The 19,246-nt window shown below is 35.6% G+C and overlaps 1 protein-coding gene across 1 annotated transcript in view; it reads right to left on the reverse strand.

Annotated features, from left to right (window-relative positions):
* The window catches only part of sff (BRSK family serine/threonine-protein kinase sugar-free frosting), a 69,733-nt gene extending 50,487 nt beyond the window's left edge, over window positions 1–19,246 (reverse strand). Inside the window, exons 1-3 of the mRNA XM_089648282.1 lie at window positions 19,059–19,246; window positions 17,415–17,876; window positions 3,444–3,538 (exon numbers count right to left, since the gene is read on the reverse strand). Of these exons, the coding sequence (XP_089504408.1) occupies window positions 3,444–3,538; window positions 17,415–17,502 (183 nt within the window). The 5' untranslated portion in view covers window positions 17,503–17,876; window positions 19,059–19,246. The remainder of the gene's footprint in view (window positions 1–3,443; window positions 3,539–17,414; window positions 17,877–19,058) is intronic.

A 19,246-nucleotide genomic window follows, 5' to 3' on the forward strand; every position in this document is an offset into this window, starting at 1 on the left:
ACAAAGACAGCAATCTCCACCATTGGTGTAAAATGAGTTAGATATGGCGATGGATAGAGAATCAAAAAAACTATCGACTGCTGCAAAGGTTTCGGAGCATAAACGAGAATATTCCATACATTTTTGAATTTTAATATTTAGTTCCACAACAAACATGGCGATTTCCTTCAGGTTACGGAACAAAAACAGCAGTTTTTGTTTGAGCCAATCAGAGACCCAGAAATATGATATTTAAAACCGCCACCCCATACAAAGTGTGAACAGCTGGTGTGATACATAAGGTATTGGAAAAATACAAAAAATTTATTGCATTTTACTCAAAATGAAAAGAAGTGGAGATTGCTGTCTTTGTTTCAACACGCCTCATATATTCTATGTTTTATATGACTGCCTCAACACAGGCTAGCCGCTAGCCTAGTGAGGCTGGTTATGAGAATCCTCAACTTTATCTAATTGTTATGTATTCTATCTATTCGCATGTTTATAGTTGAAAATTAGTTTTTGTCTCCCCAGATACTGCAGCGCTTCCCATATGTTCACGGAAGGGCGAGTTCCCGGATATGCAGCCCTTCTTAGATCCAGGGTGGCAGGAATGAGGGAATGGATAAGCAGCTCTTTAAATATCCTCACTATGGAAGCCCGCCTCACTCCATCCTTCAGCATTGACGCACACTGGAGAAAAATACTAGCTCCTAATATGGTAAGTTTTTAGATTTTCACGGCCAAAAGCATTTTAGTTGTTTGTTTTTGGGGTGTTATGCCGTGTTGCGCTAACTCCTTCTTTAGCCGACGTTTCGGACAGCGTTGCAGTGTCCAGGATCTGCCCTGATGATGGACACTGCAACGCTGTCCGAAACGTCGGCTAAAGAAGGAGTTAGCGCAACACGGCATAACACCCCAAAAACAAGCAACAACAAAAAGCTCCTAATATATTCACGTTTCCCTAAAGGCTTCCACTTACCATTTTTTAATAACTTCCGATTTTATGTCCGGGTTAAATCTTCCCAATAGGAAAAACTAAACCCTTCCACACACTTTTCCACAAATGATCATCTAGTCATTCAACATTATGCAAGTGCATTATATAAGCAAAATAAATACAAAACAATACAAGAACAACACGTCAACTCACCAGAAGTCAAATGGGAAAATAATTCACCGACTCCAGATATTTTCATATCAGAAGGTTCGGCTCGGTAGAACTTCTAACAGGGCCTATAAATCCTACTGATCCCTCAGCATAAATATTTAAAAAATCTTTCTTTATCCTACATGTATTCAAAATGACCGACTTTTGCATCTTTATATATAATTTTTTTGATAGATCTAATACGCCTAAATTTTTAATGAGAGAGCTAGGTATAATGCCAGTAGCCGAAATAACTAATGGTAATATTTTTATAGTCTGAGAATGTCAAATTCTTTTTATTTCATTTCCTAAATCTGTGTATTTTCTTATTTTTTCATTAACAAATTTTTGAATATTACAGGAATTTGGAATAGCGACATCAATGATATAAGTTATTTTTTAATTTTGTCAGGTAAAATTATATCGGGTCTATTATGACTAATCGTTCGGTCTGTTAGTATAGTTTTATCATAATATATTTTATAAAATTCGTTTTCTAAAAAGGAATTTGGTTCGTATTCATAATATGGTATTATATTACGGCAGTCAATCAAGTTTTGGTGAATTATTTTTAAATCTTGATTGTTCATAAATGTATACTCGAACGGTGCTAATATAGAACATTCCGATATAATGTAAAGCATCGATGACACGGAGCTAGTTTACGAGCTGCTAGTCGACGAGTCTACAAGCTAGCGAGTAAGCGAGTTAGCGAGTGTCGATGACACACAAAACTTTCCACTCGCTCAGTAGCGAACTAGCTAGCGAGTTGGAATCACGTGTTATTTTGCGTGACGTGTTGTTTGCATTCTATCGTTTATTTTTTTAAGTTGAAAAATGCAATTTTAGTAGGGTTTTTTGGTAACAAATTTTTTCCCTACCGAGAAAATACAAGGCCTCTAAGTCTATAAAAGCCAGGTAATATTTGAATAAACCCATATGAGGTAAAATTTGTGAGGCTCATATGACGCCGTTCTATTTGTATAAAGAACATTAACTTTAAATTCAGTAAATTTAAATGATCATCACTTCATGGAATATAAGAATCTAGAAAATAAAAGATAGATGACTGCCAAAACGCAAAGATACTCGCAACTAGTTACTAGCAGCGATGATGACACACGGCTAGTTAACTAGCTTATAAGCCAACACGCCAGCGAATGGCGAGTAAATTAGCCCGTCTTTCTATTTTATTCGCTGCTTTTTTACAATCGGATAGTCAACTAGCAGATTGTAAAAAAGCCGATGACACGGGGCTAGTTTACAAGCTGCTAGCGAACTCGCTGGCTTGTAGCTTGTAAACTAGCCCCGTGTCATCGATGCTTTATATAATGTTTCCGGAAAAGCCAAATATTTTCTACATAAATCATCAATTTGATTTGTATCTTTCCAATACTCCTTTCCATTTGTTTGACGAAAATTTGTCAACATACGTTTGGTTGAGATAATTGAAGTGTTTTGCGTGTAAAATTTTATTTGACCAGCAATCTAATAATTCCTGGTTGGGATTTATAAAAATGTTAGCATCCTCATCGTATAAATTTAAAGGTAATATTTCGATCTGCCTTGCAAATTATTATGTGCATTTCTGAGCTATGAACTTTCCTATGGAAAAAAAGTTCTTAGCATTTCTACCTGATTAGGTTTCAAAGAAGTTATTTTGACTATACCTCTACCTCCTAAATTTCTAGGTAAATTAATTCGTTCTATAGCTGAATATAGATATATTATTCTCTTATTATAATCATTCTATTCCTTTTTATGTACAATTCAACTGTTTTTTGATTGGACATATTTTTTTCTATTTTATTATTATTATTGAATAATGATATTATTTTTATTATATTTTATTTTACTTATAATTATTTGTGTTATGTCACTAGTATCATCTCCACTTAGTTACAAGTTAACTTGATTTACGCTGTGCAAATTTTAAATTGGAGTTTTAATATCTATGCACATCCCAATGTAAACTTTATGAATGTCAAATTTGGTAACAATTAATAAATAAAGTCGGAGAAGACTCAACAGATACTTTACATTCAAGTTAACCAGATACTTGAGTCAGACCATGTCAAGAGGCAAAATAATAGACCTATGTATGAATGTGAATGAGGCAAGAAGTGTGTGCCAAAATCGAGTTATTTGGCGGTTCGTCTAGGGCGTGTTGTTAATTATTGTGGTTGGGTAGTCCAGTTAGTAAGTTGTACAATGTGTAAATGCATGCAGAATGGAATTGCTCAGAGATAGAGAGTTCACCATTACGTAGTTTGATTAATTAATTAGATTAATTGGATTAAGAGGTTAGACTGACCTTCATGAGAACAGACTCGCTGAGTTTTTCCCTGTTGATGATTTTGATGGCAACCTTTTTCCCAAGAACGCAGTGCACTCCCAGCTTCACCAGACCTGAAAAAGATAATAGTGGAATGGTTAGAATTATAACCTTTTCTTCTAAATATCATGCGTATATAACACCTGAATCGTAGACCCTGTAAAATAAAACACAGAAGGAACTAAAAGCCTTCGAAGTGAGGAAACAAAAAGCAGTGAGTATGTATCAAATGGTTAACAGCGAGAATAGTGTTGTGAAGACATGGACAGTTTCATGGACAGACACAATAAAAAACCTCTAACTTACTGATGGCAAAATGACTTTCCAGTCTCCTTCAACGAAAGGAATCTTCTAAACATGCTTTCTATTGATTGATGCTTGGTGTAACTCTAAGTGACCAGCTCCGGAGCGAGGTCTACATCGAAGCCAGAGTCAAGTTAGCTTTTCACTACTATACAGGGCATGCAGATACTCTGCAAATCGCAAGTGAGCCCCACTGTTGAATTTGGCAGCCACCACTGGTCTGGAGCCCCAAAATACTTGAAAAAACTTTTGCCTCTGTGTGTAGCGGTTCATTTGTTAGATTCCCCGATCTTAACAAATGCTTTGCAATCTTTTGAGCGGTGTGAGGTGGGAATTCTATTCTGGTTCTACCGGTATTTTAATGGAAGATGCTCCGAGTAACTAGCGTCATTGATTCCTTTGGCACCGGTGAATAGTGGGGAAATACGCCAAACGCGCGTCAAAAATTTGTACACGCTTGACATTTGTCATATGAGAACTGGTCGTCTTAACGACTCTTTCTCGAGTTCAACAGCTCGGTTGTGGAAAGATTTGATGGCATCTGTGGATCCTTCCTCCGAAAACATAGTTCTCTTTGAGACGCATGTTCACTCCTTCCTCTTCTCAAAAATACCCTCCACTTAGCAATACCAAAGATGACAAGGCCCTGAAGAAAATTATCTTCGGCCTCCTGTGTAAAGATAATGTAAAAAAATATATAATTCGAGAACCCCTTCGTGTCTGAAAAATTCTTGACTATGTGCAATAAATAACAGGCAAGAAAAACGAGGACCAATCTTTTGAACATATCACGATGTCGGATGGAAATTATGTGTTCATTTCACCAATTATTCAAAGAAAGAAACAGCTGTATTGATCTCTTCGCAACAGGGGTCTTTACAATATCGGATCAATAAGCCTATCTAACGATGATTTTATATTTATTTCCCGAGCACGGTCACGCTATTGATAACCAGACCGATATTGATGAAGCAATAAATCATAAATCGACATACGCTTGCAACGCTGGAGTTCAATCTGTAAACTGACATTCAAAAACGTCATAAAGTTACGTAAAAATTGGCAATGTTGAATTGAAATACTAACCTAAATATGCATTGGCAGTCCACACGTACCTACCTTTTGACACTAAAAAGGGAGTTAATTAGTTAAACTTGCCGCTTTTGTGAATTCTTTCAATTAGGCTCTTAGCTTTGTTAGTTCAACTCAATTCATAAACAAGTCAGTAATTTTGCGCAACGAACGACATTATTAAAATAGATGTGTATATTGACAGTTAACTGAAGCTTGTCTGATACTATGGAGGTCCGCTAGAATTTGTCTATCGTGGGTCGGAATATTTCTCATAATCAATCGTTGACCGTGCTTGCAAATATCGCTAACTACCGTACGGATTTATTCAATATCGTATTGACGTGGGGCTTTATCGATCATCTGTGCTAGACTTCCTGGTCCACATCCGGAAGACTCGCCAAACGAACTGCAAATATCCAAAAAAACATTAGTATTATTATTATTATTAATTTGTGCTTCCTCCCTCCCACAATATGGGTTCCCTTAAGACCTCTTTCCTTTCCCTAAAAATACTCACAACACAGCATCCCCCAAAAAAATATATATAAAATGCAGCCAATTCGTTCAGTAACCTACATTTAATTTTGCAATGAATTATATATCACCAAAGTATTTGTATTGATTTTACGCTATTGCTCTGAAGGCATAAACTTTGGAATTCTCCGGCAGCGCATAAATAAATTAACTTCATACATTCGTTTCTACGCGTTAAACTTTTCTTGAATTCGGAGAAACATGCATTGAATGATATTTAATTCTGTCTAGTCCTTCTTGCATCGCTGGAACTATTTTGTAAATCGCTTTCTAGAATACTGAAGTTTGAAGTTTTCTTTGCAGGTAAGTTTAAAAAGAGAAAATTGTTACTTTAATACATTACATTGTATTGAGATGCCAATTTTCATTTGAAATAGAAGAACATTCTGTACCAAACGGGAACAAGCAGGAAAATAGGTACTGTTTTATAAAATATCAATTTGGGAAGCGAAGTATGGGTACCGTCACCCTGGGAAACTTACATTCGATAACCAACACCTCTGATATGAAGTGAACCACTTGATACCTCAAGTGATACACTACGTTTGGTGACTTGACAGGGGTGCTGGGGTTCATGGGGAGAGGATTGAATAGGTTTGAGCGGCGGATACATCTGCCCACCTACTGTGTGACGGGCCGGATTTAGAGACTGGTTCGGAGAGATATTTTTACCTCTCTAGCAGGACTCTCTCGACACTTCGCTTTTCACTGTAGTGGGAGGGATGAATTCAAACGTCCATCACTCCTGGACAACCTAAACACCAGATTCCTAGCCACCCCTATCTTTTTCATTATCAGATCTTCATCTCCTTCCTTTCCTTTAAAAAATCCTCTACACAGCATCCTCAAAGATGACATAGACCCTGAGGAACCGTCTTCTTCAGGTCCTCCTGTGTGGAACTAATTTAAAAAAAAATGTGGCTTTCATTGGCAGGTTTCAAAAAAATATGTAGGTAGGTTAACCGTTTATAGCTGAGTAGACAAATGCGACGAGGTCCCACCCTGGCGTCGTGGGTTATACTCCTCTATCCTATCAGCATTTTTCGCTTATAATGAAGGCAGTAGAAGTTTTTAATACATTAAATCATCATATTATTTGGAACTCAAGGAACGTTTGCCTCTTTCTTTTTAAAAAAGACATACTAAGGACCGGTTATTTCGCAGAATTTGAACAATTCATCAAAATTAAAAGATGATTTATTCAAGTTCTGTTATCATTATTGGCCAGTTGTTTCAAAAACCTGAAATGATGAAAGACTTTGAATAGAACCTTCACAGAACTTGAAAATAAACTGTGAAATATGGTAAATTGTTCAAATTTTTTGAAACACCCCGTCCTGAGCAAGACATCGTGTACTGCGAAGAAATTCAATATCTCTTCTGGAAGTACACAAAACTTTCATCATGTTCGTAACTTATTCAACATGAGATCGAATTCTTTAGCATAAATAAATAAACAAAATTGCGTCTTCTTGAAAAGTAACTTCTTCATGTTTTATACTGAATATGTAACGTTTTGGTAAAAAAACTAATCACAGTAAATTATTTAATGTAAACACAAGTTTACGTCGAACTCCCTATTTTTAGTCGATTTAAATAAACATACGGATAAGGGAAATTAACCCTTAGCCCATTGTTTCTCAATTGGGGGCGCACGCCTTACCCCGGGGAGGCAATTTGAATGTTTTGGGGGCAAATCATTAATAAAAACTTGAAGTTGATGGAGTTCTACAAATTAAGCATGATAACAACAAATATATATTAAGACTTGTAATGTAGTTATTATTGTTTTCAACGTGAATCATTCAGTTATTTGTTTAGAGCACTTCCCCGGCAAGGAAGAAGTCCTGGGTTCAATTCCTAGATGCTGCTGAATCATTTCTGAATCACATCTTTCGTTTGAGAGCCGTTAATATCGTCTTCAATGATTGACTGTTATCAGGTCTCATGGCGAAATGGTTAAAGGCCATGTCCAGGTGAAACAGAAATTCTGGATTCCCAATTGCGACCGTTACCTTGTTTTCTGTGTCTATTTAATGTTTCGCTTAGATTTATTTACTTTATATCCTTCTTAGATGATTTTATATTAGAATTGAAGAAATCAACCTTTAAAAAACAAAAGGTGTTAAACAAGGCTGCGTAATGTCACCACCGTTATTTAATATATACAATGATAATTGCATTCAAGGATTGAAAGAGGTAGGATTGGGCACGAATTTGAGTAATGTGAAAGTATGTTGCCTGTTGTATGCTGATGATGCGGTGCTGATTGCTAATAGTATAGATGATCTACAGTCTCTCGTGTCTAGGATGAACGAAGTATGTATGAAGAATGAGTTAATGATTAATGTAAGTAAGTCTAAAGTCATGGTGTTTGAAAGAGAGAGTACAATAACAGTGTGCAATATAGTTGTGAATGGGGAATACTTGGAGCAGATGGATGAGTTTTTGTATTAAGGAAGCATGTTCTAGAGAGATGGGAAGGCTGACAGAGATATCGAAAGAAGGGTAAATGCAGGTAACTTCATTCATGGAGGACTGAACGACATTGTTGGAGCTAGCAAAAAAATGTCCAAAGAAGCGAAGCTAGCAGTCCACAATGGGAGTCCACAGTCCACAATGGAAGTGAGGCATGAAACTGGCAGAGAAAGGATGAAATTAGACTAAATGCTGCAGAAATGAGATCCCTGAGGCGTATGTGAAGTAAAAACATGTATGATCGTGTGAAAAATGTGAAGTTCCGCAAATAGTGGAAGATTGATATAAGCATAATGACTAAGATTAAGAAGGGGACACTTAGATGGTTTGGGCATGTAGAGCGAATGAGCGAAGAAAGGAGTGTCAGGAGAATTTATGATGCAAATGTGAATGGTAGCAGAAGTCGGGGACGCCCGAGGAAGAAATGGTACCACCAAGTGAATCAGATACTTGATTCGAGCCATGTCAAAAGTCAAAATAATAGAAGAGTACCTATGTATGAGACGATGTATGAATGTGAATGAGGCAAGGAGTGTGTGCAAAGGCCGAGTTTTTTGGCGGTCCGTCCTCTCTACCTACCCCTGCGGAAAACGGCGTTACGAAACTTATATAAAGTCAATTCATTCGTTAATGGCCTGCAGTCCCGTTATTAACAGGAGAACGAATAATTTGACCAAATGTTTAGTAAATTAACAATATTTTATATTAGTAAGTTTTATTTCCGTGTGACTGCCACTGAAAGATGATGGAATGCATTTTCGTCGACAGCGAGTATATCTGCAGAGTTTCAACTCGGGAAGTTAACAATAATAATAATAATAATTTGATAATTTGTAGAGCGCCGTTTTTGTGAAAAATCACCTCAAGGGCTGTGAACGTCGGGAAGTGGGTTAGTTACTGATTAAAAAATTTGCGTTCGAATGAATATTCACGAAAACAACAGTGAATAGAATATTTAAAGCAAGTTTCTACCAAATCATAGACTCATATTCGAATATCTTTGATCCAAACCCTCGACTTTAAACATAATTCACAATATTAAAAAAAGCATTATTTTAAATATTCAAAAGACCTCGCCTTTTCGGTATAAAAATTCTAAGACAATCAATAAAGTCGCGAAAAATAATAAGGATTTTTTTAAAATATATTAACCTCTTTTTGTTATCATTGAATTTCTTGACTTCCTTGACTGACTTGGATTTTTGTTAAAATATCATGCATTAGAAATGGTAATATAAACGCTTGACGTTTGATTTTGCCCTGTAACTGCGACTCATGTCCAGGAGAACATATATTTTAAAAATATATGAGGGTGTCAAATATGTATATTGTGTCACTGAACAGACAATACCTAGAAGTGTGATTTCGTAATTCCTTGAATTGTGAGGACAACTTAAGCCAGTTTTGCAGGAGACCAAGTCTATGTTCTGCTTCTTTGTAAGTACTTTTCCAATATTTTTCATTAAATAAAATTACTGTGTCGTCAGCAAAACTAATGATTTTTCTCCTCATTCCTAGGTGTGTGAACAGATGTCATTGATATATATTACAAATAATATCGGTCCGTATACGCTTTCTTGCGGTACTCCATGGTTGATTAGGAGAGGTTTGCTTTTTCTCTTGTTAATTTGAACTCCCTGTGTACGCTCAATCAAAAAACTTTTTACTATGTTTGGAGTTGTATTTGATATACCATTTTTTTAAGTTTTTAAATGCGATTTTGTGATCTATTGTATTATAAGCCTTTTGTAAGTCAATTAAGATTGACAATGTTTTTTCTCCACTGTCTTTGTGATGTTTTTGTGATTATATCTGTAATAGTTTTTATGGCTTCACCAGTACTGAAGTTCTCCTTAAAACCACACTGTGTTTCTGATAACATTTTATTATCTTCTAAGTAGGATAGGAGTTGTTATTTTAGTATTCTCACCAATTTTTTATTAAAGTATTGAGTAGGCTTATTGGTCGATAGTTTTTTATGACCTTTTTACATCCATGTTTAAATATTGGTCAAAACAATAGATTATTTGAGAGCTGTGGGGAAAACACTTTACAATAAGTCCTCCCTGAAGATACATTTGATTTTAGAAAAGAAATTGTGTTTTTGATTTCATCAGTTGTGATTATTTTAAACTCAAGCTTCTTTCTCTGCTCACGAGGTTCGATTATTTGTATTGCTTCATCACATTGCGTTGTTTTCTTTGCTAAATTCGTTCCTAAATTTATGAAAAAATATTGACATATTCAAGAATTTCGTCAGGGTTATCAGCGCATGTCCTGGGGACATTGTTTATATTCAGCTCGTCAATTGATGTAACGTTGGTAAATTTAGAACGGGTTATTTCATTTATTATTTGACACATTTTCCGGAGGTTTTGTTTACAGTCTTCAATTATTTTTTTATTATTTTTTCTATTATATGCAATAACTTTTTTGCAAATGTTTCAATATCTTTTACATGTATTTCGTATGGTTTTATTTTAGTTTCTTGTGTAACTCATCTTTTTTTACTATGCAGTTTAAAACATTATGTGTGATTCATGGCTGAATGTGTACACTTTAATGTGAAATTTTCTTTACAATTTTTATGGTATTAGAGAGAATGTTATGGCGAATGAGTTCCATTAAATAATTCCATGCTTCCTTTGTACTGTCCATACTTTGTAGTTTATTCCAATCGGTACATTGTGTTTAATGACATTCCAGTTGGTTTCTGTTTTTTTCCGCTGCTAGTGCAGTTAGGTCTTTTCATCATTTTATTTGGTTTGTTTATTTGTATTGAAAGCATACTTGTATAATGATCGGTTATGGTTGGCTTAAATACAACAGTTGTACAATGATCGGTTATAGTTGGCTTAAATACAACATTTGTACAATGATCGGTTATGGTTGGCGTAAATACAACAGTTGTACAATGATCGGTTATGGATGGCTTAAATACAACAGTTGTACAATGATCGGTTATGGATGGCTTAAATACAACAGTTGTATAATGATCGGTTATGATTGACTTAAATACAACAGTTATAGTTGACTTAAACAGTTTGAGTCATTTCTTTTGTTTTACTCATAATATGGTCGATGCAACTTTCATTCTCGCCCACTTTTTATTAGGATATCCAGTCCATGGAAGCTATTATCTGCAGATATGGTATTCTTTTGGGATGTCAATTTTCTAGAATATTTATTTATTCATCCCCAATAAGAAATACATTTTTAGTGTCCTTCAGTAGGCAGAGTTCCTGGGGTATGTTATGAGACTGAAGGTAGTGGAGAGGTGAAGGAGATGGAGAAAGAGGATGACTGGGAAGTACTTGGATATTCAGATATGGTTACCACACACGGCCAAGCTATATATTACCTTTCAAGCCACGTCTCAATTCTAAATGGTGGTCTTACACTAGGGCAATACTGAGAGTATCTTTAATAATAATAATAATAATTGGATGACTTGTATAGCGCCGTTTTTGTGCAAAATCACCTCAAGGGCGCTCTTGGCGCTTTCCCTCTGAAAATGATCAAATAACACAAATTAATCAAATAAAATTTACTTGCGCACGCCGGGTTTTGAAACCGTGACCTTCAGCTTGCTAGTGGAGAACCTTACCCCTGGACCACGGAGGTCTAGCACGGACGATCGATAAAGCCCTATGTAAATATGATATTGAATATAGTCGTCATCTATGGTTAGTTAGCGATATTTGCGATCACGGTCAACGATTGATAAGAAATATTCCGACCGCCGACAGATCTTTAGCGCGGCCTCCATAGTATTTGATATTCTTCGGTTAAATGTCAATATACACGTATTTTTTAATAATGTTATTGAACGGAGTTGAACTAACGAAGCTCTAAGAATTGAAAGAATTAATATTTGCGGCGAGTTGAATCCACTCGGGCCAACGACTCTGCCTTGGTTCGGGCTTGCAGAAACGAAATTTGTTAACAAATTTTTTCAACAAATGCCCCCTCTCGCCGTCTATCCACTTTTTTCACTGTGGCACAAGCTTGGTCATAATTTGTGGTGTCCTATCAACTGGCATTCTTCCACCATCGTCCAGGAGATCACAGTCTTTGAGAACTATAGAATCTAACAAATCAATTAGATTTATACGTTCATGCTTAGATAAAGTAACAAGTGAAGACAGGTTACTGAGACAACGCGTGTGATTTCACTGAGCTAGGTCCAGTGGACATACTTAAGATTTCCAGCGTTTAGTATTGCTTCTTTCCAATCGTAAATACACCCATATAACATATTAGTTTAAGGCGATGCCATACGTAGTAATGCAAAATCATGTGTTTTTGGTTTGAAAATTTGGTCGCCTAGAAATGTTTCAGATGCTTTAATTAAATACTGTGAGTAGAATACATCTTGGCCTTTGAAACTATCGAGTATTTTTTTGATAAGTCTTTTTATAAGCCCAGAAAAAAATAATGTATAAGGCCTATGAAAACTGCTTTAAAATTCAAAATCTCCTACTTACAAACCCATTTTCGGTTATAATTTTATTGTATAGTGTGGCAATAAGTTATTTATAAAATGATCGAAAAAAAATTAAATATTTATGCCTGAACATCCACAAAATAACATAAAAGGCACTTTTTGGCCATGTTTTTTTCTTGCATAAATCAAAACAGGCGGATGGTGTTAAGCGGGAGTTTAAACCTTATCGCCATCTACGTAAGGGTTGTTATTGATAGCGGCTCAATTTAAAATACTACACGACGTAGTGCATCGCCTTAATAAATACAATTATTTACTTTTGGGCAAGCTACCCACAAACGGCAAATTTCAAACTAAAATAAAGTGAGATAGAGGACGTAGCAACACATAAGAATAAGAAGGACAACCTATTGGAAGAAGGTCATCTCAAATAGCGTTACGTATTCGCTTAGTGTAAGCGAGTAAGCGTATCTTGTCATCTCAGTCATACCCGTGATCCAGAATGTAGTATTCGCCGCAAATTTAAAGTGTGTAAACGCTGCATGGTTCTATTTCTATTTCGTTCGGTCGTGCATTTTATTTGAATTTCTATCTTTGTCATACATGAACAACGTTTGAATTAAGAATTTACTGGAAACGTGAGAATGTTTATTAATTGCCACATGTTGAGTTCATTTTGTGAGACAATACCGTGTCCATTTGCATTGTAATGTCATTGTGTTCATTTTAATTCTGTTAAGATTAAAACAAGTCTAACAAACCGATCTGAAAGAAAACTGACGTCACCAATTGACATAAGACCTTTAACTTGTGGATCACTGAATAGATAATGCGCACTAGAAATGCCTTAAAAAGTAGATTTGAATGGAAATGAATTTCGCCGCTGACTTCGTGTATCGCCATCTCATTTGATCGAATTAAAATTTCACGATGATGATTAAACACAGTTCTCAATTTTTGTCTGCTTTTTGATCACGAAACACGCCCACTCGCTTTTCTTCTTTTGTTCTTTATTCTATAAATTAAGTCTAGCAGAGTGAATCGATAACTTTACAATATCGGATTCATAGGCTTAACTACCGACATTTTTTTACCGATTTCGCGAGCACGGTTGCGCTGTTGATAGCCAAACCGATATTCGATAAACTTTGGCAACACTGGCACAGACAGACGTAGACAGCTCTGAATTGACATTCCTAAACATCAAACGGCTACATAAATTAAAAAAATACTAATAAATTCGACAATTTCGAATTGAAATATTATGGCAGCCCACATGTACTTTTTGACACTAAAATGGTCGTTAATTAGTTAAAGAAGTCTTTAGGCATAAATTAATAGCATCTTAGATGAATTAATAAAGTCCATGGATCGTGTATACGATTTCTTTCAATCCTAAGAGCTTCATTAGTTCACCTCCATTCGTTACGTGGAATATAATCAGCCAGTTGTTTTGTATTACGAACGATATTGTTAAAAAAGATGTGTATATTCACAGCTTATCTAACACATTTTCAAGCAGCGGCCTTTGTCTACCGACTGTCTGAATAATATTCTGACCGTGCTCGCAAATATCGCTAGCTGACGGATTTCATCAATATCTTATTGACAAAGGACTTTAACGACCGTCCGTGCTAGACCTCCAGACACGCCCACAACACACTTCTATCGGTTAAACTCTTCAGTGGAATATGTAGGTACCTACTCGTATGTTGTTGGTTCTCTGAAAGTCTGAATTCTCTTGACCTAGAAAGATGAAACTTGGCAAACGTTTGGTACCCTCCATGAGCACTCCAGTAGAATTTATTTAATTTTCCCGTCAGCGGGGCTACAGAGTTTTTAACGAGTAAACTGCTAATTGGTTGGGGTAGATTCAACTAAGGTCTTATAAATTCATCAATACTCGACGTTTCAAGCACTTTCCGGTCCCTTATTGTATTCACAAAAATGGTTAGGTAGAACAACAAAAACGAAAAAAGATTGAAGTCTGTTCTCTGAAATAGCAAAAACTCTCGAATGGTGATGGCTCTGTTGTCATGAAATTTATATAGATTTCTCTATCTTGAATTTATAGGACAACGCAACAATTTTGAGATCGTAACGTAATTTAAATCAAGATATAAAAAAAAAAGTTCAATGCGTACCTACTCCTTTACAAATAAACGTGTTTTAAATTTAATATAAATGATAAACAACCGTTGATGTAGGGTAAATAGTTAACGTTAAATTTAAAACATGTTTATTGAATTAAATTAAGTAATGCTTGGCGAAATCGTGTTTTTTTAGAGAAACATTCTCTTGTTACTAATAAACTGAAAGAAAAAAACTAAAATATTTGAATTCATACGAAGGTTTTCATTAAAATCTGAAGATATTGCTTGTGCAATGATGGTGGAATTAGCTAGAAGAGGAAATGAACCCACATCGTCAAAAGAGATAAACACTATTTCGTAGCATGCTAATTGCTGATAATAATAAAGAAATGTTGATTCCTGAATAAAAGAAATGAACTTTTCCTTTTGGTGTAAAATTGTGTAATCACGCGACCTAAAATTCGCTTGCACATCTAGTACGTCTGACGTCAGTGTATACAACCATTACAAAGTCACACGGAATGCGCCCAAACAGTAATTATTAATTTGCCCGTAGTTTGTAAAATCGTTGCAAAATTTCGCGTCACAAATGCCTACGAGTACGTGTGTTTTTTTGCGAAGCTCGATGCTAAATGGCTATTTTCGATTAATCTTTACTACAAATCGGTATATCTTACGACTATCAAAAAAATAAGCTTTGGATAAATTGAAGTTTTTCCTAGCATTTCCATTTAGTAGAACTAAAATAAATGTTTTAATTACATTAAAAAATATATCAGCGTAAACTACTAAAAAATGTATTTTTTCATCAGAAATAGATGGACGCATATAAGAATCAACTAAATAAGTAACAAAAAATACAATTTAATGGCCAAGATTATTTGTGACCATTTCCCTTGATTTACTTTTATGTGTCTTAAAAAAATAAATTAAATCCACGTTTGAGCTAATCAACTATCAACTAATTCTAGAGTCCGTTTGCAAAGCGATTTTTATGCCTATTACCTATTTTCACGGTGATGTAAGGCACATTTAGAATACATACATTTTTGGCTTGTGAATTCCTCTCAAATACTGGATTAACCAACATTTTTGCGAATTCAAAACTACCAATGCTGTGTTTACATATAAATACATAGTTTCTGTTATATTGTTTTTACAACTTTTATTCAATTCCATTGTATAAATTTAATGTTCATGAAATTTAAAAATAATTTATCAGCACAGTATTATTAGTGGGCTTCCCCTGCAGTATTCGGCCGGAACCGGATGTGCCATGCTGACCCACTTTTGTTGAAACTAACGGTACTTCCCCTAGGTCCCTTACCGACCGAGTGGATGGGACCAATGACGGGGACCCCCGAGGCCAGTGGGGCACTACGTTACGACTTTGGGATATGCTAATATTTGTCGATTTGCGGGCCTGCTCGGAGAATAATACATTCGTTTTATATGCGCCCATTTAAACGATTTACAAATACGCTTCTTCCAGTTTCCTCTTCAAATTTATAAAATACGCCCTTTATTCAGCCTTGCTCTATCCAGAACCACAGGGGTTTGGATGATAGTTTGGAAAGGGTAAGTTATTTCTCTGGGAAAATTAGAGAACACATTAGACCTTTTTTTACATTGGCCCCACGTTGGAGGCCCTGAGGAAAATAATTTCTCTAGGGGCCTATGTCATCTTTGAGATGCTGTGTGGGAAAGGAAGGAGAGGAAGTTCTGGGAAGCCAAAAGGTATAAGGTATATATATATATATGTCAAAGAGTCTCACCCAACCAACCTTTCCCAATCTGGCTAGGAGCATCCTAAACACACTTCATCCGATGAACCCGGGCATCCCCGTTAAATCACCAAACGTAGCAAAGAACTTGAGTTGACACATGGCAAAGGTGTTGGTTATCCAATAAATGGTTCCCGGGGCGGCGATACCCAAACCCGCCTCCCAAATTGACCTACTGCATATGGACTGAGAGAAGCAAATAAAAGAATCGCTAAAACTGGAGACATTGAAGGGAGATCCATGTTCAATGTTGGACACTATAAAGACGCTAGTATAGAGAATTTTTAGTGTAACGACTACCGTCAGTCTTGAGATGAAGACGAAGAAAAAGCCATGACCGAATCATTCATAGAATCGTTTCCTCATCATCCATTTGTTGTTCCTGGCTAATTTTTTCTTGAGTCCAACTTTCGGGCTTTGGGAGAAGTAGTTTTGTTTTTGAATCATGGAAGATAACCATTTTTTTCTCGAACTTCTTGAATCCATAATACTTGCCGTCCGAGCTTCCTCATTTGCTGCATATTGAGACCAGAAAGAACCACAAAAAGACCCTACGGGACATTTACAAAACTCAATTACCAGATCAAGTTCTTTGCCAATATTGATCGTTACACAGAAAATCCTCCTTTAACTTTCCGAAAGTCTTCTTGAGTCCGTAGAACTCAACAAAATGCTTTCTTATTGAAATGGTTTTGCTGTGAAATATCTGCCCAGGATATTCTCAAGCTTGTAGGATCCGACATACCCAGTCTCTCTTTTCTACATATTGCTATTAACAGGGAGTACCAACTCAAATATTTGTTTGCCTGCAGACAACCAATGTTATGCTTTCGTTTGATTTCCGCATTCTGCTGAATCTGGTAATCAGCGAAGGTCATCTCTAAATAGGTACAATGATACATTTGTGAATTGAATCATTTTACCGCGCACGGTTTTAATATTTTTTACCATAAACCTGTTGTGCAAATATTGCTATTCTTTAGTGCTTTTTTCAGTTTCTATGTGAGTTTGGCAATCAGCACTCCCAGATAATATTATGAGAGATTTTGTTAGTTAAACCAAAGAACGTTACCAGTGTTGGATCTCGTTGGACCATGCCTGGGCCCATATTGCCGACATTGCAACAATCTTCCACCCTCAAAGAGATTATCAAGAAAGGAGACTGCCAGATAAAACTCTATCGTACTTATTGAATATAGTATTAGACAAAGTGTTAACCACTGTTGCTATTACGAACCTGTCTGCCCCTTGCCCAGGGTCTTCTCGAGCCTGTAGGGCCCAACATACTGCTGGCCTTCCGTGCTCCCCCCGTTCTCTTTCTGCATCTTGCTACCAGCGAGGACCTCCGATAGACACTTCTACCTCTCCCACGATCATCTTCCTTCACGACACTCCCAGAACAGGTAGAGTGTTATACCTCCATTCACTTCCATCCATTCTCAACGCACAGAGGCTCATTTTGCCCTTAGCACTTAATTTAGAAATTGCGCTGATTCCACGTCGAACCATGGTCCAAAAATATTCTTAAAAACACATTTCAACTCTGATTAGATAACAACCTACTTGTTAAATTTTAAATAGTCCACTTTTCTAGCTTTTAGATTTCGGAAACATCTTGGTTCTTTTTATCGTCTTGGTTTTGTAAAAAAACACTTTTATTTAAGATTATGTTTGCAAAAGCTTTAATGTCGTTCTTCTACTTATTACAAAACACTTATGGATATGATAATGATTAGACCACTTTCTTTTAGTATTTATTTTTCAGTCAGCCTTGAATTTGTAAGACTTCTCTTATAATCATGCTACCCTCGGCAACTGATATCGTATTTCGGGGTTTTTGCAGTATTTTATATACGTCAGATACTACGTAGCAAATTCTAAACAAAAGAATATTAATTTTATAGTGTTTTAACAAATTAGATTACTTCTTTAACAATTTAAAAATCTCTACGTTTTTGCTGTTTACTTTTTATACAACCGATTGTTAGATTGATGGATGAAAAAATTAAAACTTTACAAAAATGTTTTACAAAGTAGTTAATATATAAATGAAACTATATTTAATGTTGTAATGATTTTAAAATCAATGTAAAACTTATCGATTCTGATGTTAATAAAATCAACCCATCTTGAGATTGTATATAAAGAATGCGCCAAAAATCAAGCCAACTTCTATATTCGTTATCTTCAATCAAAATTCTAAATGACTATCTTCTTGCTTTTATTGTGTTTATCCTATTGGTTTAAAATTAAACAGAGCTGGTTTTATGTATAAAATATCACAACAGAAATATGTTCAATTAAAATATTATAATAAAACATCGAAATGTTATTAAATGGATTCAATCCAGTTTCTGTTTATGTCGTTCTTATCTCTTGACTCTTTTCTAAAAATCAAAGATAGTTTAATCTAATTCGTAGTTTATTGTTGATTGTGTTCACTTTGTACAGCACACTTCTTCGCCAGCTTTCTTTCTCTTCAAAGCAGAGATTACTTTGAATTTACGACGTATATTTGTTTTATTCTCTTTTGAATCTAGTTGGATTATTGATAGATTGCAAGAGGCTGGTTTAGTTTCCGATACACGAAGGTTATGCTAATGTCAAAAACGAATTTGAGTAGTGATTTAACGACGATCAATAGAACTGAAGCTATATGTCAGATATGTCAATTAATAGAATTGTTTGCAGCGAAAATCACAGAGACCTCTTCAACGCTGAATTAATCTAATAATCTTGTTAACATTTTTTTATTATTTTTATGCCGGATTAGAGTTGCTATCTGAGAGTTTTAGATACGACTGTAGTCGAAATATTTGGTTCACACTCTGATTCATATAAACACATGTTTCAAGAAGAAAAATCAATACGGTTTACCTACAACGCGCAACCTTAGGCAAACTAGTCTCACAGTATCGGAAAACACCCGAAATCATTTATAAACCGTCACTTTTATTGGCGTACACGTTAGCCGACGCTTTAAACACCATTTTGATGATTTTTTAAAAATGGTTACATGGTTTTAAGACGGACTTAACACGGGCGCCCGCTTCTCTTAAAAATCTTCGC

Source organism: Hesperophylax consimilis, chromosome 27 (assembly GCF_061612785.1).
Source record: "Hesperophylax consimilis isolate HC1 chromosome 27, BYU_Hcon_1.0, whole genome shotgun sequence".
Lineage (NCBI taxonomy): Eukaryota > Metazoa > Arthropoda > Insecta > Trichoptera > Limnephilidae > Hesperophylax > Hesperophylax consimilis.